The 24,763-nt window shown below is 40.3% G+C and overlaps 3 protein-coding genes across 4 annotated transcripts in view; all 3 read right to left on the reverse strand.

Annotated features, from left to right (window-relative positions):
- Positions 1-378: 378 nt before the first annotated feature.
- rpsa (ribosomal protein SA) lies at positions 379-2,614 on the reverse strand. The gene is made up of 8 exons (XM_061847263.1): positions 2,502-2,614; positions 1,872-2,043; positions 1,679-1,797; positions 1,158-1,403; positions 952-1,080; positions 718-877; positions 605-643; positions 379-519 (listed from the first exon to the last, which is right to left on the reverse strand). Exons 2-8 carry the CDS (start codon positions 2,002-2,004, stop codon positions 425-427), a joined length of 921 nt encoding a protein of 306 aa, XP_061703247.1. The 5' UTR covers positions 2,005-2,043; positions 2,502-2,614; the 3' UTR covers positions 379-424.
- A 1,541-nt stretch (positions 2,615-4,155) lies between these two features.
- Positions 4,156-10,868, reverse strand: LOC133515083 (mitochondrial glycine transporter A-like). Its single transcript, XM_061847341.1, has 8 exons — positions 10,225-10,868; positions 8,905-8,998; positions 7,286-7,410; positions 7,048-7,132; positions 6,792-6,971; positions 5,361-5,529; positions 4,996-5,156; positions 4,156-4,687 (listed from the first exon to the last, which is right to left on the reverse strand). Exons 2-8 carry the CDS (start codon positions 8,917-8,919, stop codon positions 4,565-4,567), a joined length of 858 nt encoding a protein of 285 aa, XP_061703325.1. The 5' UTR covers positions 8,920-8,998; positions 10,225-10,868; the 3' UTR covers positions 4,156-4,564.
- An 809-nt stretch (positions 10,869-11,677) lies between these two features.
- Positions 11,678-24,763, reverse strand: part of LOC133513992 (myosin-9-like) — a 31,038-nt gene continuing 17,952 nt past the window's right edge. For both annotated transcript variants that reach the window (XM_061845188.1, XM_061845189.1), the window contains 32 exons: positions 24,525-24,668; positions 24,363-24,458; positions 23,916-24,187; positions 23,636-23,809; positions 23,375-23,548; positions 23,116-23,230; positions 21,599-21,786; positions 20,880-21,001; positions 20,728-20,797; positions 20,468-20,628; positions 19,826-19,934; positions 19,600-19,731; positions 19,283-19,489; positions 19,022-19,159; positions 18,821-18,944; positions 18,569-18,740; positions 18,187-18,399; positions 17,757-17,901; positions 17,449-17,655; positions 17,160-17,264; positions 16,783-16,935; positions 16,359-16,607; positions 16,059-16,271; positions 15,774-15,986; positions 15,057-15,218; positions 14,811-14,939; positions 14,614-14,702; positions 14,417-14,540; positions 14,105-14,313; positions 13,921-14,029; positions 13,481-13,653; positions 11,678-13,198 (listed from right to left, as the gene is read on the reverse strand). In XM_061845188.1, the coding sequence (XP_061701172.1) occupies positions 13,090-13,198; positions 13,481-13,653; positions 13,921-14,029; positions 14,105-14,313; positions 14,417-14,540; positions 14,614-14,702; positions 14,811-14,939; positions 15,057-15,218; positions 15,774-15,986; positions 16,059-16,271; positions 16,359-16,607; positions 16,783-16,935; positions 17,160-17,264; positions 17,449-17,655; positions 17,757-17,901; positions 18,187-18,399; positions 18,569-18,740; positions 18,821-18,944; positions 19,022-19,159; positions 19,283-19,489; positions 19,600-19,731; positions 19,826-19,934; positions 20,468-20,628; positions 20,728-20,797; positions 20,880-21,001; positions 21,599-21,786; positions 23,116-23,230; positions 23,375-23,548; positions 23,636-23,809; positions 23,916-24,187; positions 24,363-24,458; positions 24,525-24,668 (5,000 nt within the window). In that variant the 3' untranslated portion in view covers positions 11,678-13,089. The remainder of the gene's footprint in view (positions 13,199-13,480; positions 13,654-13,920; positions 14,030-14,104; positions 14,314-14,416; positions 14,541-14,613; positions 14,703-14,810; positions 14,940-15,056; positions 15,219-15,773; positions 15,987-16,058; positions 16,272-16,358; positions 16,608-16,782; positions 16,936-17,159; positions 17,265-17,448; positions 17,656-17,756; positions 17,902-18,186; positions 18,400-18,568; positions 18,741-18,820; positions 18,945-19,021; positions 19,160-19,282; positions 19,490-19,599; positions 19,732-19,825; positions 19,935-20,467; positions 20,629-20,727; positions 20,798-20,879; positions 21,002-21,598; positions 21,787-23,115; positions 23,231-23,374; positions 23,549-23,635; positions 23,810-23,915; positions 24,188-24,362; positions 24,459-24,524; positions 24,669-24,763) is intronic.

Genomic DNA, 24,763 nt, shown 5'->3' on the forward strand with positions numbered 1-24,763 from the left:
TGCTAAATTTAATTCATTGATGACTGCATCATTTGCACAAGTGTCAACAATTACATCATTGATAAATTCCATTTCATACCATAAATACATTTTTTCAGTGGCATACTGGTCTTCAGAGACAAATTCATTGTAATATGGTGTACTTTACCAAGTGATAAGTATGACTAATTTTTAGGCCCAATCAGTATAAAATATTGCTACCACTGCTTAAATATGCAATACTGTACTCTATTTACCAAGCCCATGTTAGTCTTCCCCTAGAGAATTTCTCCAGTTTGATCAAGCCTTCAACCTGGATTCATAACATTGTCCATTGGATTGATTTAAAATTGAAAAGGTTGTGGATTAGTGTCGCAGAGAAAAAAAACAGAACAATAATTGTGTACAACATTTTATTTCCTGCCACGATCATTGTTTTCCTCTTTCAAGACCAATCAGAAGTGGCACCACCCCAGTCTGAAGCCTGGGCAGTGGGAGCAGTGGACCAGTCCTCAGTAGTAGGCTGATTGCTCCAGTCCTCTGCAAGAAAAAAAAAAAAAAAAAAAAAAAAAAAAGGTAACCCACTACAAAGGGAAACGGATGCAATTAATATGACAATCCTCACCTGAAAAAACTTCAGTGGGCTTCACAGCTGTTTGAGCACCTGAAAAAGGAAAATACTCAATACCTGGATTTGCGTGACCCAAATAAAAAAAAATTAAAATGAAGCAACCATACCTGCTGGAAACTGTTGAATGGGCACAGATGGGACTGCGACACCTTCAGACCAGTCTGCAACCTCAGGCTGGGCGAACTCCGCAGCAGGGGCGGTCCATTCACCCTGGAACTCCTCCTTTCCGACAGCCTTCTCAGCAGCAGCCTGCTCCTCCTTCTCAATCTACAGTTTTAAACCCTCATTTAGTAGGTACATTTGGTGTTGACCTCTTCACGACCATCTATTAGAACACTGACCTCTTCAGGATCTCTGTAAAAGTACAAATCGGGCATGACCTCCCAAGGGTGCTCCCTGGAAATTGTGCCTCTCATTCGAAGAACCTCACGGGCCAACATCCACCACATCAGACCCACAGAGTGATGACCCTGAAACGGACATGTTATTAGAAAAAAATAATAATTCTCCATTGAAGCCATGTGTCAAGTTACTACATACAACTCACCTTGTTGTTACAGGGGATGGCAATGTCCACATATCTAAGTGGTGAGTCTGTGTTGCACAGAGCAATGGAAGGGATGTTCACGTAGGAGGCCTCAGTCAGTGGCTGGTGGTCCGCACGAGGATCCGTCACAATCAGGAGACGGGGCTCCCTGAAAGCAGCCTGGATCTGATTGGTGAATGTTCCCGGAGTGAAACGACCATGGAAGGTGGTGGAACCGGTGGCAGAAGCAAACTTCAACACTGCTCGCTGAAGAGGAAAACACACCGTCAATTCCAGTGGTTGAGGAATTTCATTCAGACTTTTAATAGTTTACATTGTGGTTCAGGTCACCATCAAACCCCATTCATAGGACATCAGTCCTCAATGGTGTTAGCGAAACCCTGTCCAAAATTACTCTTGCACACTTCCGACACCTGAACACCAACAACAGTGGCAGGCTTTAATAGTGTGCATTTTTAAATTTAAAGTATCGGTTCCATCTGAACGCGATGCTATCACAGCCCTTTAGATTTAAAACTCACCTGTCCAGTGTTCCTGGAGGAGATGACACAAACATCAGCTGGGTTTTCAATGGCAACAATGGCCCTTGCAGCCAGCAGCAGCTTCTCCCACGTCTTTTTCAGGTTAATGATGTACACACCTGACACGAAAGGACCAAAAACTTTTAATACAACAAAAAAGGAAATAAATTAAGATGAAAACACTTTTCCATACCATCACTTTTTCTCTTGTAGACGTACTGCTCCATCTGAAAGTCCAAATTGGTACCTCCCAGATGGGTTCCTGCAGCCAGGAACTTCAGCACATCTTCCTCCTTCATTTGAAGGGCATCTAGACTTCCGGACATCGTGACCACTTTCCCTGAGTAACGTCTAGGGTGGGAGAGCTGTGGAATTAAAGAAACTGCTTAGTCATATTGAAAAAAAATGGAGGGGGTGCTCAATTAAGTGTAATTTTACAGGAACACTGACTTCAACCCAATTACTCCGTCATTTTGATGTAATTTGGGGCGCGAGGAAAGTTTCTATAATTACGGTAACGCCACATTGCAATCAGGTCGTGCATTAAACGTATCGTCTCAACGACCGTAAACTGTTTAATATGCTCACGACTGTGCGATGCTTCATCGAGCGCAGCGGGAAGCAAGGAGTGAGCGCGTGTCACAAGCTAACGAGTTAGCTTCAAATGTTAGCATAACTAGCTAGAGCGTTTTAAGAAGACGTAATATCAAGAAGTATAAATCCGACCGTCACTCTCGGGGGTAAAACGGTACCAAGGAATTTACTTAAGCCTATGTTTCGATTGTAAGATTTATTTGTCAAAAAATACGGGTTCATCGCTCACCACGAAACAACGCCGTATGGAAGACTACCCACACGATGGGGAAAAGAGGGCGCCTGAAGGAAGTTGCGTCGTATTTATAGTCAAATCCGAAGCTTGTGATTGGCTGGTTACTTTCAACCGGAAATGTTGTAGTTTTAACATTTTATCGAAGGGTGGCAGTGTTTCACCCAGTTAGGGCCCAGCGGGGTGGTGCGTTGCACGGCCGTCCCATATCAATAAAACAAAGATGGAAAGACCATATTAAGACAATGCTGAGACGTTGACTCCTCAGTCAAAGTCTGATGTGAGGGGGAAGTGTTTTTATTTGCCAGAGATAAAGTGTTCTAGTCAACGTGACTACGGAATGTACAGCGTGTCCTTGGTAGCATGTTGAGAAAGGAATCCAATCAGGGGTCATTCTCCGATCAGAGGTTTATTGAGGGCGCTGAGCTCCTGGACAGACAAGATACATTTTACACTTTTGTTCATTTTTAACACAATTTCATTCCCACGTTTATGGAAAAAAATAAACTTAAAAACCACAATAGTTTTTGGGAAAGTCGGTGACTCAAACATTAAACCTGATGAAGGTTATTTAAATGTTGAGCCACAGGAAAAGATGAATGGATTTGAATCATAAAATACTTTCTGGGTATAAAATGGACTTTGGACTTATTTTGGGGACTTTTTTTTTTACGCAGTGCACTGCACAACATTTAGAACACATTCATAGGAAATTAGGTTTCTGAATACTTCTAATACTAATATGTGAGCTATTCTTGCTCTCTGTCCTTAAAGCAATATTATAATAATGCCCAAACCTCCACCTCATGTTTCTACTCACAATAACTTTCTGTCATACCAATTCCAGCAGAGGATTGCTGTATTTTTGTTGTTAAAATATTACATTTCAACCATACTTTAGGGTTCCATATTTTTCTAGGTTGTTTAAAAACAATGGTTTTTTTTTTTTTTTTTTTACATCTTGAGATTTTGATCAATACAACTATAAAGCGTGAAAAAATTACTGCTTATTAGACCATACAGCTGAATGTGTCTACGACGCGAACCCTTGTCGCATTTATGGCATCGCGACTCCTCGTCTCCTGCTTATCGCTTTTATTACACTTAATAATCAGTCTCTCATCTCAAAACCATACATCATAGAGTATCAGTAATGTCATATCATAGTCAATGAATTAAGAGAGCATACATGCCTCATATGGTTCTTTGAATGTCGGGTTCAACGCAAAAATTCTATTTTGGGAAGTAGGTCAACTTTTCCGAGACAGCTTTGCGTGTTTCATCTATTCACTTTTGCTGTGTTGGCAGAGATAAAGGCTGACTGTAGTGTGTTACAGTAATCGCAGGTCTAGAATTTAACGTGCCTTATTACATAACTGTTATACTGTACTTGCACTGCAGCATATCTGAGGTCATGGTTCTGGTCTTGATGTTAGGTAGACTCCTTCAGTTTAATCATTTACCCATTTTAAGAATAGGATGTATGCTGCAGCGCACATCAGTGCTGAGAAAGAAGCGTTATTGTACAATAAAAAATATAAATACTTTGGTAGGTTTTTTTTAAAAAAAATGTACTGAAAGCATTTATTTGAAGACATTATTGTGATAAAGGACTACAACCTGTGACGGTAAAGCGAAACAAAACAACAGCTCCAAGATACCAGCGTGTATTACAGAAGTCAAAGCCTTTTCTAGAACATCATCATGTACGTCTTACGGTTTGGGCCCAGTGGTGAACAACTCTTGTACAGGAACTCTTCCGGAGATATGTTTACACTGTGACAAATCTAGACGCACATTCAAAAATACTCATTAAAAATACAAGTATTTGTTAAACAAACCTCGGCACAAGCCCTAAAACACAAGTGAAAAAGTCGACCTTTGACTTCTTTCTTCCAGCACCAGTTGACTTTGTCCACATCGCCATCTCCTAATAACAACAAATACTGTACTGTACTTGTAACCCATTAGGAGCAACTCCACATGGGGCGTTTTTCCTCTTTTTCCCACTTGACCCCATCTCATCTTTCTTATGCGTCAAATTGCCTTGACTTTCTTTTTCAAGACTTCAGTCCAATGTATGCCATCATCTGCTCATATACGGTCCATGCCATGGCGGCCATCATCGTCCTCCGAAGGCAGCGTGGCACTGCCCCGCTTAAGAAGCCCTGAAGCCTGTGTTCCTTGGAAAGAAGACAAAACAGAAGGTAGACCATTAAATTAGAGCCTCATAGAAATGTAGTTGAATTCAAAAAGTGATACATACAGTAACCAACTTCATTTAACACGTTAGAAAATACCGTACTGTACTTTTAAGGCAAATTCCTACTTGATATATATCTTTTAGCAGTCTTTGGGATTTTTTTTTTCATGTAACATTATAACTTCTTGAGATGATGAATTCTGTGTTTTTGTTAGCTGTTTCCTAAAATCATTACATTTGTGAACACAAAACCATTAAATATTTTACTTTTTTATGTACTGTACTTACTGTATAGATATATTTGACAGCGTCAGACGTCCTCAACTGGGGGTTCACTTGGACGAGAGTTTTGACCACATCAGCAGGCTGGGTGACAAGCGACGCGGACACCCCCGCTAAGATCCCACAGCTGAAGTTAGCCACAGGAGCGAAAGCAGACATGTTGACCTCTGAGAGACATAGAGTCAATAAAGTTAGCAAAACGGAGAGACACACATTTTTGAAAAAAATGAACTCTTTATTGTTCAAGTGAGACAAGATCCTGCACACTTTTAAGAGGAAAAACTCAATGGAATAGTCTTCAATTAGAAACCCAGGAATATTGTTTCCTGCATCCATCTGAAGCAAACTGTCCCGCTTTTCTTTTTAGGTACCTTTTGGCAAATTGGTCTTCATCTGGCTGTAACACATGACGTATATTCCAGAGAAAGGAACATCCCGGAGCAGGGTGGCCACCAGGCCAGAGTACAGAGCCCCAGGACCTTCACTCCGCCACACATTGCATAGAGCCCTTGTGACACTTTCATAATGGTACCTGCCACACTGAAGCAAAACCACAAATATTGTTATGATAACATTTTTAAAGTCTAAGATGTACAGTTCACAATATATTGCCAAAGTCACATTTGAAAAAAAACATGTACACCTGCATGAGATGTCAAGATATTGTGTATAAGACGTCATTGCACCTTAAATAAAGAATTATGATGTACACTGAGCAGCTGCAAAATTAGGAGCACTCGCAAAATTAATATCATATTCTGCTCTTCTTTAAATGACACGGTCAGAGCTGTAGAAGATGAGAATATGTTCATGATTGCGCTTCTATGTATAACATGAACATATTGATCGTTCAGAAATTCAAAGATTTGATGTGCGGTAATGTACGATGTCATTATTCTGCTCGTGGTCATAATGTTGTGGCTGAGTTGTTGGTTGGTTTGTTTAATTTGTTTTTTTTTTTCATTTATTTGTGACGCTTGGTCTAAAGAAGGGCCAGCCTCAACAAGATGCTACGAGAAAAACAACATTAAAGCAGTCACCATTACGTGAAGTACATTGCTGATGTGCTGTACTTCGCTTTTGTCATTAAGATTGAGTGTGTTATTGACATAATCTTCTACAAGGGCAGCATGATTGATTAGTGGTTAACATGTCTTCCTCACGTATGTGAATCTCAGCTCCGGTCTGCCTGGGAGGAATTTGCATGTTTTCCTCATGGCTGTGAAAATGTTCTTTGGCTATTCTTTCTTCCTCCCACATTGCAAAAGCATGTCGTCACTCCAAAGACACTAAATTGTCCATAGGTGTTCGTTGTTCATTTGTCTGAATGTGCTCTGTGAGGTCTACCGCAATATATGCAGTGTCATTAACAGCAAGAAGAAGAAGCAGAGAAGGTCTCCAACTTATCTCCAGTTCTAGTTGTTATTCCCGCAGAGCGGAGATAATAGATGGCCAACTTTTGTTGTTTGTGCTGTTTGCATGCGATGCTGCCTTTGTGTGTTAGTTTACCAATACTGCAATATCTATGTTGATTTTTGTTCGTCCATCTATGGTGTTTCAAGTTACATGATTAAATAATATGATTTGGTTTAGGCATTTATGTATTTAAATATACTGTACAGTCTTTGATTCTCTTTTGTTTTCTGTGTCACTTCTATAGTCAGTTTCAAATGGGAGTGATGGAAAAAAAAACATGTGGTTGGGGAAAAAGTGCATAACTGGTATTTAGTTTACAGTTGTAACTCGAGGTTTATCATAGACATCTCCCTGTATTACTGCCATTTTGTTGTGTGCTTTCCTACTTCATATCGCGTCTTGATGACCGTAACAGGAAGCATGAGGACCCCAGCAGCCGTCCTGGCCCCACCGCCCAGTAGCACAGCACTCAAGGCCCCCGGGCTCTTCTCCTGGAAGAAGTGCTGCTTTAATGAGTAGTAAGTGCTGAAGTAGAGTCCCACACCAGGGATGGTCCTCATGAACGACTGGGTGAACAGAAACAGGAGCGAGTTGAGCGATCAGCATGAAAGAATTCTGTCTCGTGAGTACTGGCATTCTAACCGGTGAGACTCCTTTCCACAGTCCCAGCAGCCTCTCTTTCCGCACAACATTCAAGAGGACTCTCATCATCCCGACGCGACCAGAACTGAAAGAACAACATTCAGATAAGCAGTTGTTGCAATTGCCATACAAAGGCCACCTCACGTCAAAGTTATAGAGTATTTTCGCCTTCATCCAGTCAATCGAGAATAAGACAAGGGAAGCATCACACAACGAACATGTGCACATTTGTCCTTACCCAGGCTGCACGCTGCTCTGCAACGTTTGCAGACGTGTCTTGACCAGATCGAGGGGCTGGAAAAGCAGTGTGGAACAGGTTCCGCTGAAAGCGCCACACATGAAGGCTTTGATAGCTGGGTGAGCCTAAAGGCGTTGGAGGAGTGATGATTTTTAGATGCACCCGCAAATGAGACTGATAATTGAAGATTTGGGTTTACTATGAGTTATATTTCTATCCATCTAGCTGCATTAATACAGTTACTGGCTGCAGCAATAGGTACAATCTAATTACCGTAAATAAACACAAGAGTTGTACAAAAAAAGACAAATGCAAAACAGGCATTAATTAATACAAGCTTTGTAACTGACATACTGTATTTAAATAAGAAACTATATACACAGAAGTACAAATTTAACGTTTTGAAACCAAACTGAAACAAATATGAAAGCACATTATTTTTTTGAAGATCTAAAATCTAGATGTCTAATTAAATTAGAAATGTTTAAATGGTTGAATAGTATGTTTGATTCGTATAAATAAATCCCATGGGTATGAAAGAAATCAGCCTAAAAAAAAAAAAAAAAATCAATTGAATACTTTCTTCAACTATTCTTCAAGTTACTGTAAAAATGAGTATTGTAACAAAAAAGAAATGCCTGTGATATTTCATTATTATTCATAAAATTTGATAATTTAAAATGTATGACAGATTTTAGCAAGAGTCATGAAGGTTGATGCACATGATGTGCTTTTGCAGGCCACAGAAAATGATGCGGCAGACCAGATTTGGCCCCCAGGCTTTGAGTTTGACACGCGGTCTTACATGTACATTTACTAAACAATGTATGTTGTGCCTTATCTTCAGTTATTTTGTGTTTAAATGCAGAAAATGTAAGATAACCATTCATATAATGCGAGAAAGTGGCGTGTCTCCTGTGTGCATCATGGCGTCTGCTAAAATCTGTGATCACTGCTCTCAAGCAACCAAATTCAATGAAGAAGCCATGAATTAATTGGATCCTCAAGTCACATTTTCCAGCATCAAGGATGATGCAATCCAATGTTTTTCAAAATTTGAACAGCAGGTACCAGCTGAAAAAGTACTCGGCTCTCAAAGTGACACCATCATGGACAACGTTAAAATACGGAGCGTAATGGTCATAAGTGTTCAACAAAAACGGGAGAGGTTTTATTCCTAAGAGGTAGCTTTAATACTATGATATCCGACGGTAATACACTGTTTGAACATTAGCACTTGACTTGAATATCATTTTTTAATAACTTATCCAATTTGGATGTATTGTGTGTAAAAGTAAAAAAAAAATTGCTTACCATAAATATGTTTACAAACAGTCATAAACGATGAAATGCAAATGTATTTCAATGTTAAATACAACTCAACTGTACTTAAATGTATTGTACTGTGTGTGTAAAACAAACAAACAAACAAAAAAAGTTTCAACCACAGTCACCTTCTGGACAGTTTGACCTTGAAAATCAGTTGTTCTTTGATATACGACTAGAGAGTCCACATACCACTGGTGGTTAAGTTGTAATCCACTATATTTGCACGACTCTATACATTTTTGACGTGCTATAAGAAAATATGATTGTAAAAAAATGAAGTCAAAACATACCAGCGACAGTTCCATAGTTCTACACGGGACTTGAGCGCGTTGACTAAAGTTTCTGCTCCTTTTTTGCACCTTCACTCTGCAGACGCTCGTCTTCCTATCGAGAGGAAACACTTATGTGTTGCAGAACTTGCTGCGATCAAGTCAACCAACAACACTTTCAGCATTTTGTCTAATGATGCAAACCTGGGTTGACTTGTGGAGATGATATGGTACATGATCGCACGCTATTTGCGCGACACACAATTATACACAAGTCAGAAGATCAACACTTGTTTTTTTATTTTTTGCTGGTGACCAGCTGACTTGACACACAGCTACTCATTAACAAACCAATGGTCACCTATTAGGATTTTGCTCAATGTGTCCCTGTTGTGATTTTATCTTACTGTAGCTTAAAACATCACAAATTAAATGAGCCAAAAAAGATTAATGATGGAATGATAAAAATGAAATTGTATGGAATATGTAGAATGAGCTGAGCAGTTTCAAGTTGGAACCAATTGAAACAATCAAGAAGTGTTCAAACTGCACCCACATTACAGCAAAAAAAAAAAATGCTATTGGATTTCTGTTCAGAAATCTGGGAGAGGAATGTGCTGAACAGTTGACTTCAGGTTTACTTACGATTCATTTTAGGTTACATCCTGTTCAAGTTTGTGTACTTTGTGTTCAATTCGGGGTTCCTCCTGTTGAATTTGGGGACATTTTCTGTTCACTTTGACACATTTCCCTTTACTTTGGGGGCACCTCAAGATCACTTCCTGTTCAAATTGGGGCGCCAATGTCACTTCCTATTCATTTTGGGGCACTTTCCTGATTTGTACGGAGCACCAATTTTTTTTTGTGTGTGGGTATATTTGGAATGTTGAAAATATTTTGTAGTTGGGGTGTTTTGAATCGGTCGAGAAATGTTGGGGGAGGAGGGAAAATGTCGAAAATATGCTAACATAATGTTATCATTTGATAATTGGGGTCAATGTAACGTAACGGGACATGATGCATAAATTTAGGATTAAATAGAGTACTTTAACAAGTTCCAAATTCAGTCGTCCTTCAAACAGCACGCATAGCTCACTGACATTAAAAGTGCACACCCGTTAAAAACATTGGTTAAAGCCAAAAATAAAAACTATGAACGAACGAGTATTACAGAAACTAATAACATTTATCAGGAACAAAACAGTCGGTTATTACACTCAGTATCTACGCGATTAAAGTATACAAACAGGGTTATTGCACATTAAATCTACGCGAAAGCAAAAGGAAGGGCTATGCTCATAAAAGAAACTTGGTTTACCAAGCAGAACAAGCAGTACATACCTTGTCAAATTGTACCGTTGTCGTTTGTTTGAAGAATCTTGTCTCACTGAGCGATACAGACCTTGTGCTGTAATAACGAAACCTAAACACAGACTAGTGCCTCGGGAGTCTCAGCGCTGCCTTACAACGCTGTTTTGAAAAACGCTGACTTTAAAAGAGAAAATGTTCGGATTATGACAAGAGCCGGTTCCTGATTAGGGCGGGCCCGTGGTGATGGGTTTACTAAATGATTGTGTTGATACGACACGCCCCTTTTTACAATGCATGTCTACTATGGCGTTAAAATTAGAGGGTCGAAGTCCTCAGCATATCCAATGCGTGTGGACGGCAAGAAAGCAGAAAAGAACAAGGATGCCTCCCCGGCACTTGTGCTGCAAACGGTTGCACACAACACTGTACAATCACAACAAGGGAACTGGGAATAAATATTCACCAGTATTGTTCTCAATGTTTTGTATTGTTAGCACAGGTTTTGACATTTACAAAAACAAAAAGTAAACTTCATGAAAATCGTTTGGGAAATTAGCAAACTACGACTTGATGTCCGTGTCCATGCATTGCCTTTGATGGAAACGTTACCCCTGCCAACATGGCCGCCACGCTGGCACGTAGGCTAACGATTTGGGGGGGGGGGGGACACCTCGTTGGCGTATGGCGTCTGCTTTCTTTATCTGTTCAGGGTGTCGCCGGAAGACCACGCCCATTCACGAAAACGTAGTTTTTATTGGCGCTTCGAAATGACGCCTTAACCCGCGTCAAGAACTTGAAAACACCCGGTAGCCAAGCAATGAGAGCAGTTTTTGTCAGTATCAGTAATTTTTCTTAGAATTGGGAAGCACTCAGCGGTTAAATGTAGGACACCCTTCATAATCTTTACTGGTAGACCCCTCTCGCAATCCATTTTCGGAGCCGCTTATCCTCACGAGTCCAATTAGTGCATGGTTTTGGGATGTGGGAGAAAACGGGGGGGGGGGATGTAGAACATATTCTAATACGTTATCATTTGATGACTGTCAATGTATCATGACGGGCCGGATACATAGATTTAGAACTAAAGAGTACATTAAGTTCCAAATTTATTCGCCCTTCAAACAGCACGCATAGCTTACTTTGATATTAAAAGTGCACACGTTAAAAACATTGGTTAAACCAAAAAGCACGGGGAGAGGGGGGGGGGTTTATTTTATGTTTAAAAAAAAAAAAAACGTTCCAGTCACATTTCAAAAGTAAAAAAGTTTGCCGTGTACCATTTTAGACCACACTTGTTTAATTTTACTTGACTGGCCTCTGCTGGAGATAAAGTGTACGGTCTGACAATCCATCCATTTTTCAGTTTATTCTGACGAGGATCACAGATGTGCTGGAGCCTAGCCCATCAACCCACCCAAACCAACGAAAACGCTAGGTCAGGGAGGGAGAGATCCCAAGCTGCATAAAGTAAACACAAAGGACATAACCATTTAGAAAGCCTCTTTATTTGAAACACCAAATACCAACATTGTCACAACAGTTTCATTCTTGAGGTGCAGATAAACATGACATAAATGAGATGCATTTTTTTAAGTCTTTTTGGATTTTAATTTTTTTTAAGTGCGTACAAATATTTTAATGAGCAGTGATTTCTTTAGTATAACATTCCTCTCACTTCCCAGCAGTGTGAGCCAAAGCCACCCTTGAGCACAGCGTGAGGGGTTTATGTCTGCATAAAGAGGGGAAATGTGGTACATGTATACAGTATATATTGTCTATGCTGAACTTTTTCTGCCATTCCGAGTAAAGTGTACACAGGCAACAATGATACACACCTCCTTAAGATCCCAGCCGGATGACGTGTTCAACCCTTTCATCCCTCAATAAACTGTGCCCTGAGAATACAGTGTGCGCCCTTGGGAATAAAATACCCCACAACTCCATTTAAAATTTACGCTGAACAAGAATGAAGACAACATTAATGACACAAAAGATCAGTAAATGTCCAGGATAAATACACCCAACATCACTGCCAGCTCAATTTTGCTGCATTTAAGGTCTCAGTGAGCATCTCAATGTTCTTTTCATGTACAACTCGAGAATGTGCAGTTTGTCCAACGTTTTAAAACTTCAATTGTTTCAAAGAAACGTACATGCAGTGGTTGATAATGGCTAGGTGAAGTCTTTCATGACTTCAGTGCAAAATTATAGAATTTTAGCACAGTCACAAGCAATTGCCTTAATTACATCCTCAGGTCTCCATCAATAAGTTTCCAATTGTGTCATCTTTCTCAGCTTCCATGAAATGTGTTATCATGATTAAACTCAAAAGCATATCACATGATAGTTAAATTAATGCAATACATTTGACCATACAAACCTTCAATGTAAGGCAAAAGCGCAAGCAAGAGCCGTAAGCCATAAACGTAGTACTTCCATTCTTAATCGTAAAAAGCTTAGCATGAAATACAAAATCTATTGAGATATTACTTTGGTCCCCTTCCAGTAATCAGTCTTCATTTAAGTATGCTTCTTTGTTTACTCATTCTTCAATTAGAAAAATAGATCCTACATCTGGGCATTTATAGTTTGAATGTCTCCTTATAAAAATATGTTCTTTTGTCACTTTTCCCAGAAAAAAAAAAAAAAAATTATCACAAGATCGGGGAGAGGGGACAAAACAGGTTTGCATGGAGATTGTCCGAGTTAAACTGTGTCTGTGATGCATAGATTGTCACAATTAAAATGATCAGCCAGTCATAGAAGATGACTTGGTTTATGCCTGGAGTACGTCTTTGCCGCTGCTCAGTACATATACTGACAGCATGCGCGCATGTATTTGGGGTAAGTCTAATAATGGTTTGTTGAGATCAAATTAATTGTCGTTGTGGCAGTTTATTCAGGTTTGGGCTCTGGAGTCTCACTCTTGGGCTCGGCGTCGTCATCACTTTCCACACCCGTGCGGGTCACGATACGACGCATGGTGAAGGGGAGGTCGCCACGTCTATAAATGGAGAAAAAAGGTACAACTATTTATATACCTCACTATGCGGAGAAGCCTTGTGAGATTTTTATTTATTTATTTTTAAACACCGCCCTTAACTCTGCGTATAATGCACACTTATTCAAATTGCTGTTCAAACAAAATTTCCCACCCCACACCAAATGACATGGATAAAAAAAGGGTGCCATCATTTTTAGTCAATGTAGAGATCTCAAGCACTGTTACAAAAGCATGTAAAATGTGAAAGATGTCCAAATAAAACTGATGTGTTTTTCTGCTCACCTCAACTTGGTCTTGAGGCTTGTCACCTCACGGTTCATCGACTCTGCCGATTCATTGGCATCCTCCAGCTCCCTCTGCAGTTTCCTTCGGTTTGCGTTTGCCCTCTGAGCCTCTTCCTCTGCCTCTTCCAGCTGCCGTTTCAGTTGCTTCATGCGAGAGTTCAATTTGTCCGCCTAAAAAATAAAGTTGGAATATTTGGTGCTATTTATGCCACAGCTTTTCAATATGGTTATTTATTACTCAAATACTGTATCAACTATTGAGGAAAAGGCAATTTCATGTCTCACAGAAGCGACCCATGTTCATATTCACTTTGTTTGACAATACAATAACTACAGCACCACAATCTGCCTCATGAATGCAAGATGCAGGCTAACCTCATGTATTGTAAAACTCTACTCAGGCCCAAAAAAATTGTCATGGAGTGGAGAGAAACACACCTGGTCTTTGTATTGCTCCGTGTTGCGTCTCTCATCTTCCACCTGCAAAACAACTTCTTTCAGTTTCTTTTCCGTGCGTCTCACTTGCTTGGTGGCACCCTGCCGCTCCCTAAGAGAAAGAACACTGTTCAGACTCGAGATGTGTGTAATGGCATGACCTTTCTCGCACTCTTGATGTTTTCACCTGGTCTCAATGTCTAGCTGCTCCTCCAGCTGAGCGATCTTGGCCTCCAAAGCCGTCATATTGGCCTTGTATTTGGACTTCACGGTTCCCTCCAGCTCCTGCAATTTGAGCTTAAGCTCCTTGTTCTGACGCTCTAACTGGGAACGAGCCCCTTCGACACGCTGAGAGGAACTGCGCTCTGCAGCTAGCTCCACAGTCATCTGCTCAGTCTGGGGGATGGGGGGGGGGGAGTAAAGCAACTGTCAGTGAGTGAGGCTGTCATCACAAAAGATGGACTCGCACTTGTCTTAGAGGTGGACTAAATATACAGACCTGAAGCATTGCTTTCTTCAGCCGGTCATTGATCAGCTCAGTATTGCACTGCTCCTCCTCCACCTCTTCCTCCAGCTGAGCAATACGGGCCTCAAAACGTCTCCTCTCCTCTATGGCTTGAGCACTTTGACAAGTAGTGAAAAAGTTGAAGGGAAAAGGAAGTGCGGGAAGGTAAAGAGGTTGGAGTGATGTCTTACTTCTTGGAGGCCTGGCTATTAATCTCCTCCTGCAGCTCATCTCTCTCCTGCTGACACTGTCTCTTCACACGCTCTGCAGCGGCAAGATCCTGGAAAAGGGCGGAGATGTCAGTGCAGTTCCATTACTTTGTAGGTCAAAATTGTATATGATCAAATACATAGAATAAAGCAGAAAAAGTTGAGTGTGTGTAAATGACCTCCTGCATTTGGAGCATATCAGCTTCCATGCTCTTTAACTTCTTCTCATTCTCTTTACTCTGGGCAAGTATATCATCTTTGGATAAACGAGTATCATCCAGTTCCCTGATAAGTTCTTTCATCTGGCCCTAAGAAGCACACAATCAAAATTAAGTATAAAGAAATAAAGACCAAATTTTCTGGTTTAATGCTGAGATGACCAGAAGTTGCAAAGGCACTTCATAAGCATAGCAACAGTGACTCACTTGGAGTTTCTTCAGCTGTTTGAGGGCTTCCTCTCGGTTCTTGTTGGCCATGTCAATGCCCGCCTCCAGCTCCTTCAGGTCCAGCTCCAGTTTCTTCCGTGAAGCCACAGCAGCTGAACGCTGCTTCCGCTCATCCTCCAGCTCCATTTCCATCTCACGGACCTGAAAGTATTTATGTGACATAACTAAACAGTCAGACATAACTGTATGTTTTAAATGCATTGCATTTCATCTTTCAGATTTCAACAAACTTCCAAAAGCAAAAGAGAACATACTACTCACAAGATTAAAATGCATGACATCACCAGTTTATTTTTTTTGCCATCAGATATCCATGCATATATAAAATGCAGGGATTCAGATGATTTGGAACTTTTAAAAGATCGACCAAATCCCATTTGATAAGGCTTCAAAAATCTATCTTTAGAAAACATTGAAAAATCTCTCACAGGTTTATGAATACAATAAGTCAGCGACATGGGATTTCTGGGTTTGATAATTGGGCCTATTCACACTGACCCTTTAGGGAGTAAGGGATATTCTAAATTAATTTTTTAACCTTCTAAACTGAATACTATCAATTCATATCTGACTCCTGTATATGAGGAAATGTGAATAAAATCCAAATAGAAAGCTAGTTCAGAAAAAAAAAAAAAATCCCACCAAATAAAAAGGAAAACAATCTAAACATTAAAATTGAAAGCAAAAAAGCAGTACCTGCTTAACCAAAGACCTCTTCTTCTCTTCACCCATCTCATCACGTCCTGCCAGGTCTCGCTCATACTGTGCTTTCATGGCCTGCATGTTGACCTCCAGACGCAACTTGGCATCCTCGGTGGCCTGCAACTCGTCCTCCAGCTCTTCAAGCTGAGTTTTCATTTCCTCCAGCTGCTGCTCCATTGCACGTTTAGATTTCTCCAACTCGTGAACCTGCAGGACAGCAAAGATTTGCCATGAGAAAAACTAAAAAGACAGAACAACATCTCTGTAAACAAAACATACATTCTTTCCAACATCATCCTTAGAGGACACCAGATCCTCCATTTCAGCCCGGAGCAGTTTGTTGTTGCGGTCCAGGTCTTCCTTCAGATCGATCAGAGATTCCAGCTCACGGCCCAAAGACAATGCACGGGTCTCTTTCTCACGGGCCTCAGCTTCAGCTCGATCTCGCTCCTCTGCGTAGCGTGCAGATATATTCTTTTCTTCTGCCAGCATCTGGAGAGAGAAGAAGGCAACATGTTTGGTAGTTTCCAAAGCACAACAATCAGAGTGATGGTCTGAACATTTCAAAAGCAGGCTCACCTGGTCAAACTTCTTTTGCTTCTTCTCCAGGTTGGAGACAATTTGTCGAAGGTGGTCCTGATCTACCAGCATGTCATCTAACTCCTGCTGGAGACGTGTCTTGGTTTTGTCCATTTTGTCGAAGGCTGAGCATTTCTCCTCCAATCGCTGGCATGTTGCCTCGAGATCTCTTTGCAGCCTCTTCTTTCCTTCTTCAGCACTCTCCAAATAAGTGGAATCCTGCTCAAGTTTCTTCTTGAATTCTGAAATCTAATAAGGAAATTTTTATAGCAACTTAACTATGCACTTTTAAATATTCCAAATGAGGCAGCTGAACAAATCAAAATTTATGGAGTGCACACTGCTGAAATGCTCACTTAAAGTTGTCTGTTGATATACTTTTGGTTTTTAACTCAATCTTGTCGGCATCTGTGTTTTTTTATACCTGAGCTTGTGCCATTTGAAGCTGCTTCTCCACATTTTTTTTGGCTTCTTCTTCTTCCTCCAACTGTTCTCTTAAGCTACCAAGCTCATCCTCCAGCTGGCGAAGACGTGTGCCCATTGAGAGTTTTTGCCGTGTCTCTTCCTGAAGTACTTCCTTTGGTAAACAAAATTGATTAATCAACAGTAGAATTTTTGATTTTAAAAAAATAAAAATGGCTCCAGGTTTTTTTTTTCTTTTTTAGACAAATTACATATCTGATATTGGGAACATCTTGAAAAAAATCTATCAACTGTTAACTCAAATATGTCATTCTGATATTTTAAAATATGTCCAAGTCTACAAACAAAACAGCATGTAGTACATGCTTGTAAGTATACCTGGACATCCTGGAACTGAGACTCCAGTGTGGAGTGGTCTTTGGTTGCCTTAATAGACTTTGACTCAACATCATTCAGCAGAGCATTGACATTTTCCAGTTCTGCCTGTGGAGAATAATAAACAGGTGAGTGAGAAACTGTATCAAACATTCACTGTTTTGGCCATGTCATTTTAATTGATTAAACACATGGGTTTCTTTTTAAACATTTAGTAAGAAGAGACTTACTGATAATAGCTTTTCTTGTTTCGCTAAATGCGTAACAGCTCAACAAAATCTTTCAAGTATACCTGTGTTTTGGTGGCTCTCTCGCTTAGCTCCAACCTCTGACGCTCACTCTCAGAAAACTTAAGCTGCAACTCTTGAACTTGCGCTTCAGCCTTCTTTCTGCGATGCTCCGAATCTCCTTTACCCTGCATCAAGCTCTGCAGCTCAATGGTAAGCTCATTCCTCTCAGATTCCAGAGCTTGTTTAGCCTTCTCCATTGACACTTTGTTCTGTTGGGCAGGTCATTTTTATACAGCAACAATTAATTTGTTGGTAATTTTACGGTATGTGTGTGTGTGTGTAGGAGTTTGAAGGTAAAATGATACAATACCCGCTTTGCCTGCTCCAGCTGCTCATTTAATTCATCGAAGGCTTGACTATGCTTCTGTCTCATGTCAGCCATCTGTTGTTCATGGACTCTGGCTTCATCTTCTAGAGTCCTCTTCAGTTGTGCCACTTCTGTCTCACGCTTTGTCCTGGGCGGGGAAAGCGAAAGAGAAGTTCAACTGTAAAACTGACAGTAATGAAAAGTAACAAGAACAACAACAACAACATTTTTTATGGCACCTTTCAAGGGACCCAGGAGAATAACTATAAAACAGATTAAATGAAAATCTATAGATGGCTCAGGATATGTATGTGCACATGTACAGTATTCATGGAACTGAATGTATGCTTTGCTGAACTCTGCTATGCTTAACTTTTTTTTTTTTTTTTCTTAAATAATCCACGTTATGAGTTATGAGCATCCACGCAAGTACCTGAGTTCTTGCTGAGCAGCAGTAGAGTCCAGTGTGTCCTCCAACTCAGTCTTGAGAGCCTCAAGTTCTTCTCCAAGGTCCCGCCGGTGTTTCTCGGCTTTGGCTCGGGACTGTCGCTCCATCTCTAAATCATCCTGGAGTTCAGATATTTGAGCATCCATCTCTCTGATCTTTTTCTGAGCCATGTTTTTCTGTGCTGCTTCCTCCTCAATCCTAAAATGGAAATGCAGTAGTTTGTAAAGAGGCATCCATTACAATTCCTGAAACATTTTAACATGTGAAACTCAAGTAATTTATGACCAAGCAAAACCATCTGATGAAGATATGATTTAACACTGCGTGATCAAAAGCCCAATTGATGTGCTGTGTCGTCAATAAAAACCTGGCGAGAGCAGCTTGAAGCTCTTCCTCCTTTTTGGCTAATTGAGCACGAAGTTCAGCAATCTGGGCCTGCAGCTCAGAAATTTGGTCGTGTACATCAGTGAAGTCACCCTCTAGCTTGCGTCGGTTCTTTTCCAGCTCCTGTCGCTGCTTCTCCTCTCTGCGCAGTCGGTCTAAGACAAATTTCCAACAATGAGTTTGTAAAGAAATACTTACTGGAAACCAAAACTATAGTTAAGATGTCCCATTCTACCCTCAAGGTCTGTGATCATGGCTTCATGTTTAGTTTTCAGTTTCTGCAGGCTCTTTGATTTCTCCTCCTCCTCTGCAAGGTTGGTAGTGAACTCAGATATTCTCTCCTCCAATAATTTCTTTTCCTGAATTCACAAACAAGTTATTTTATTACATTTTCATATTCTATGTTTTTCATTTTTTTTATCATATAAATCTTTACCTTGTTAAGTTTCGCGTTCTGATCATCTAGGACCATGACATCTTCTTCAAACTTCTTCAATTTGGCCTCCGTGGTGACTTTCTCCAGTTGCAGCTTCTGTCTAGCTCCCTCCTCTTCATCCAGTTGTTGCTCTAAGTCCTATTTCCAGACAAGCAAGACTTTGACACATGGGTGGCAGACAAGCGTCATAGCCTACGCTTGCAGAATGAATATAGGATTACAAGTCAAAAGGGAGCTTAGTGAGAAACTCTCAGAACTCACAGAAATATTTTGCTGCATCTTCTTTTTCTCCGATATCAGCTGAGAAGCACGCTCTTCCTCCTCCTCCACACGGGCTTCCAAGTCATGGAGGATCTCCTCCAATTCCTGTTTTCTGGCAGCTAGGCGTGCTCTCATCTCTTCAGCCTCAGCACAGAGTTCTGTTTCTGCCTGAAGCTGTTCCTGGAGGGCCATCTTCTCGGCATTGAGCTACACAGGAGTGAGTAAGTACAGCAATTAAATGTGGGGAAGGTACTCTATATCGTCATGCAGTTTCCAGGAAAAAAAAAAAAAAAGTTTTTGTGATTCTTTGATTTCACCTGATGATGTTGGTCTTCCAGCTCCTGGAGCTGTTGTTGCGTATATATCTGTTTCTCCTTCACTTTAGACAGCTCATCATCCTTGGCCTGCATCTCCTCTTCCTGTCTGCTTACTTGAAGCAACGGCTTCACCTGAGAATGTAATTTTATAATTGTTAAACAAGTATATATATAATTAAAAGAATAGCCTGCAAACAGTGATTAATGTGAGGACTCAGATTGCTACCTTGGTGAAAAGCCTCCACCACTGCCAGTTTCTCAGTTTGAGATAAGCAGCACAATTCCTCTGGATCACTTTCATTGCAGTCAACTGCTGCTGTCGCTTGGCAAAAGCTCTACAAAGTTGTTTAACGAGAGAAGACCGACAATTTACTAACTGGTGCACCTGAAGACAGTCTTGAGTAGGGATGGGATTTTTTTTTTTTTTTTTAACTTAATGAATCAATTCTTTGATTCTCAAACTTATAGATTGAGGTAGAACAAAACATTACAGGAGTTTGATTGAAAAAAATACAAATATAAATTGGTGTGATGTTTACTGCTGCTCTTGATGGCAATCTGGGACCCTTAGAACAATTAGTATCATGTAGAATGGTGCCACTTGAACATAATCGTTATGTGAATACCATCTGATCCACCCGATGCGTACGCTGCATAAAATGCGCAACAATGTCACCATTTCAAACAGAATAGTCAGGGAAATCCCGAGAAAATTCAGCTAACTATTCCAAGACATCGTTAACATTGGAGCTGGTTCCAACAGATTGTCAATTCCCATCCCGAGTACGGACATTTAAAACCATGAAACCATAAACTTTAAAAGGCTGTAAAGAGAGGTGTAATCAAATATGTGCATGTTCTGTCCTACCTGCGGGCCAAATAGCCTCTGCACCAAGCTTGGAAACTTATAATAATGTCTGTGATTTTCATATCCCTCTCCTCCTCCAGGTGAGCAAGAACTCCAGCTCTGAAGAACACTTTACTTTGGCCAATCCTGTAAAGATTAGGATCAAGCTCCAAGCTTTTGATCTGAAAGAAAAAGAACAACATCGTCATATTGTGTGTGATTTTTTTTTTTTTTTTTTTTTTTAAATTGTGAGGACGAAACAGAAAATAAAAAGCCCTTACCATAAGTACACAAGCCTGCTTTCCATCCATGAAGCCTTTGGGAATAGCATTCGGAGTGAGGATTTCATACCTGGAAAAAGAGCAGATAATATTTGGTATATTCTGATACATACCAGATTAGAACTGAGAATTGTCCTTTAATATTTGGCTACCGCTGTCTGAACTCCTGGAAGACAATTCGGTTGGGAAAGCCTTGTCTGCAGATACGGATCCCTTCCAGAACACCATTACATCTTAGCTGATCCAGAACCAGATGAGGATCCAGTTTTCCTGCCTAAAAGGAGGTTAGATCAAACACTTGTATTCAGAAAATCTGACTTTGAAAAAAAGGTATTAAGGCCCAGTACACACAAAGACAATCGATATTCATCCCCTTCCAGATCAAAGATGTAAAATGCCAGACTTTTTACAAGATTCCCCTTCAGTCTGATTTGTATGAAAAGTGGATTTGTCCCAATAATATGGTCCAATACGGGTTTTGTGACATACCCTTTGTAATGCCAATTTCTTTTATATTTCATTGTAGGTCAATATTTGAAGTTTTATAAAGCAACCATATATCTGTTAAGCACCGTATTTTTAATGTTTTAAGAAAATGGAGATCTAAACGGATTGTTTTGGATTCCACAGCCAAAAATTTGCACAGATCTAACGCAACAAAATTTTGGTTCTCCAGTGTTATCAGAGCACACCACACAGACTATGACCAAAAATTTTAAATACCTCATTTTTTTTTTATTTTTGTGTGGTGGTCTTTTACAGATTGAAAAAAAAAAAATCTAAACAAAAAAGACCTTAAAGACTTGAAAAATCCCTTGTGTGCGTGTGTGTACCAGGCGTAGGTGGTAGTGTGTTTGAGTTTCTCTGATACCTTTTTCTCATGGTTGGGGATGATGCAGCGGACAAAGTTTGGATTTGTGTTCCTCAGAGTGGCCATGAGCTTGGAAAGTTGCTCCTTGTAGAGCTGCCCCACGGTGCGGAACATGCCCTTACGGGTCTTAAAAGCACCTGGCATCTCAGACATGCCAGAAACCTTATCCAGGCCTACTATGCGGTCCACTTAACAGAGAGAAACAGAAAAATATCAAGTAATTACTCAAAAGGGTTTCATTTAGAACAGTGAATACTATCCAGGGCAAATTGAAAAAAAAATGCATGACAAAATATACCACCCACTTCCTCTTGGTAAACAGCCACCCAGAGAAAGTAGTGGAGAAAATACAAAAAAACAACACCACACAATGGATGGGATGCAGACTGAAAACTGAGGGGGAAGTACAATTCAGTGAAGTGTAAAAACAATGCAATCACAAAACAGGGAAGGCAAAACAGTGCAGTGAGTGAATGTTAACTGTTCACACAGTAGTTTGGCGTGAAAACTGTGTGGCAGTTTAGTACAGAACATGTTTATGTGCATTGGAAATGTGACAAAGTTGTTAAAGTGGGCATTTATTTCTGTGAAGACCCAACAAGGGAAAAACACCAAACCCATGCAGCATGTACCCATTTCTGTAGTACCCATGACCACCACCAGGAGTCCCATACACTATTACATGGGAGAGGGAAAGGGAGAGTTCAATGATGGAGCAACAAGTGGGAAGCTAAAAGTAGCAAAGCACAGGAAAATCTTGAACATTTTACTGAATATAAGATTTCTGTTATAGCCCAAAGCAGGTTTTGACGACTGAGGAAAAAACAATGGAGCATTCAAAGCACTTAAATTGTTTGAGTGACTGTAGGAATGACAGGAAAACGACATGAAAGAAGAAACCTTGTCACCTGAGTCTGAGTGTAGTATAGGAAAACGCTGGTAAAAATAGGCTCTCTGAGAATTCTGTACCTCTGAGAGCCAGCAAAGACGTTTGGGTAAATTGTAACGTACAAAATGGAGCAAAACAGAGGAAGAAAATGGAATGATTTTTTTTTTTTTTTTTTTTTTTTTTTTTAAAATGGTAAAAACAAAAAGGTACACACCAGACAAGGAGAAAGAAAGCACTGAAGTGAAAATCAGAAACAATGAACGATAACACTGCCAAAACCTGACACATTAGCCCCATGTGAAAGGAGAGAATCATGCCAAGAGTGAGCTGGCTATACCCCCCTCTAAATATTGCTGGCAAAACGCTCCCTTATTTAGCAAAACTTGTCCTTGCTAATGAAGAAAAATCTAATGCTGGCTCACTTGTTTTGTTATTGATGAAGTAAAACTGCAGCCCAAAGCTATGGAGCACAAGTATTTTTCCATGAGTTTTTCTGCTAACAATGTGGCCTTTTTTTTTTTTTTTGTCTAGCAGTGGTCCAATAAGGCAAGATTTTTGCAAGATTACAAGCCAAGTTGTCCCAAAGAATGTCAAGTACATGTCGAACAAAATAAGTTTCCAGTCTTACCATCCTTCCAGAGTTCAGAGACAAATTTGTCTGTTGACTGGTTGAGCAGTGAGGCAACATTGTCATTCAAAGGGTCCATGTTCTTCATCAACCACTCATCTGCTTTATAATCAACCTAATGAGTAAAAAGAGACTGCTGTCAAAATCTATTTGGTGGCATTTATTGTACAAAGAGGCTAAAGAGGGGGAAAAAAGTGGAGACAGCAAGTAATAACGATGACTAAAGAAGAGTAAAAACTAGACATCTCTCCATCCTCACCTTGCCAGCATAATGGATAATGCAGAAATCTGCTTCATCCTTCAATTTCTTAGGCTTAAAGAACTTGGGGTGGGTGCCTTGCTCCTGGAGCACTTTCTCAACAAAGCTCTTGTCTGTAGCTTTGGGAAACCAGCACTCCTCATCCAGCAGGGCAAGAATACCGGGAGGACTGGCCTGCACACAATGGGGAAGGCGTGTTTAATACTGTATACATTCACGACAAAACAAAATGGTCACGTACACCACCCTCCCCCAACTCACAGGTTTCTCAATGAGTTCGATGCAAGGCTGCAGGTCGAGGCCAAAGTCAATGAAGCTCCACTCGATACCCTCCCTCTGGTACTCCTCTTGCTCCAGGATGAACATAGTGTGGTTGAAGAGCTGCTGCAGCTTCTCGTTGGTGTAGTTGATGCACAACTGCTCGAATGAGTTGAGCTAGAAGAAAATATTAGGACGTCCTCTTGTCACCACTACTTTTAAATTTTTTATTTATTTATTTTTTTTTTTTAAACAAGCGCAGTACCTGCATATTTTGGCTTACCTCAAAGATCTCAAAGCCAGCAATATCCAGGATGCCAATGAAGGAGGCTCCTTGTCTTTTTGTTTTGTCCAGAGCTTTGTTGATCCTCATAACTAACCAGCGGAACATCCTCTCATATGTGGCTTTAGCCAAAGCCTCGACAGCAAATTCTGCTTGCTCCTGGGTCTGGGCTTTTTGGACATAGTCTCGACCCACTTTGATCCTGGGTGACAGGATGGCTCTTGTGAAGTCTGTGACATTCATTCCCATGAGATGGCAGACCTTCTGAGCGGCTGGAAGATAAGTGGAGATGATTCAAAAGAAGAAATGCACAAAAACAGCCTTTAAAGATACATGACTACAATCTAATCTTAAATTCAAATTTTTAAAGGTTTTTTTAGGGATAGAATAATTTAGAATCGATCACCAGAGAGAAATTAAGGAGTGGAGTTAAAAGGTAAAACCTACCTGTATTGTCGGGCATGGAGGCCTGGTCAGTGTGACGCTCCTTCTTGAAGCTCATGTTTCCCAGCTGCAGCACAGAAGCCACCACCTTCAGCATGCCTGCACCAAAAGGACAATGAGGTATCTTACAAAAAAGAATTTGAAATTATTTGCCATTGGCCTTACCTATCTGCTCATCCTCTGGGATACTCATAATCCTCATGGCATCCATGGTCTCTGCAAATAGGTCCTTGTCCTGTTGTCCCGGAATTGTAACATTTCCATTGGAAAGGAAACGGTAGTTGTTGTAATTTTCAAGGAGTAGCTCAGCTATAAAAATAAAAAGACAGCAATTAGGAAAAAAAAAAAGAGGAAGAAATTCACAGTTCTTTGCTAATTATTGGTCTTTTAAATGATGAGAAATA

Source organism: Syngnathoides biaculeatus, chromosome 16 (genome assembly GCF_019802595.1).
Source record: "Syngnathoides biaculeatus isolate LvHL_M chromosome 16, ASM1980259v1, whole genome shotgun sequence".
Taxonomy (NCBI): Eukaryota; Metazoa; Chordata; class Actinopteri; order Syngnathiformes; family Syngnathidae; genus Syngnathoides; species Syngnathoides biaculeatus.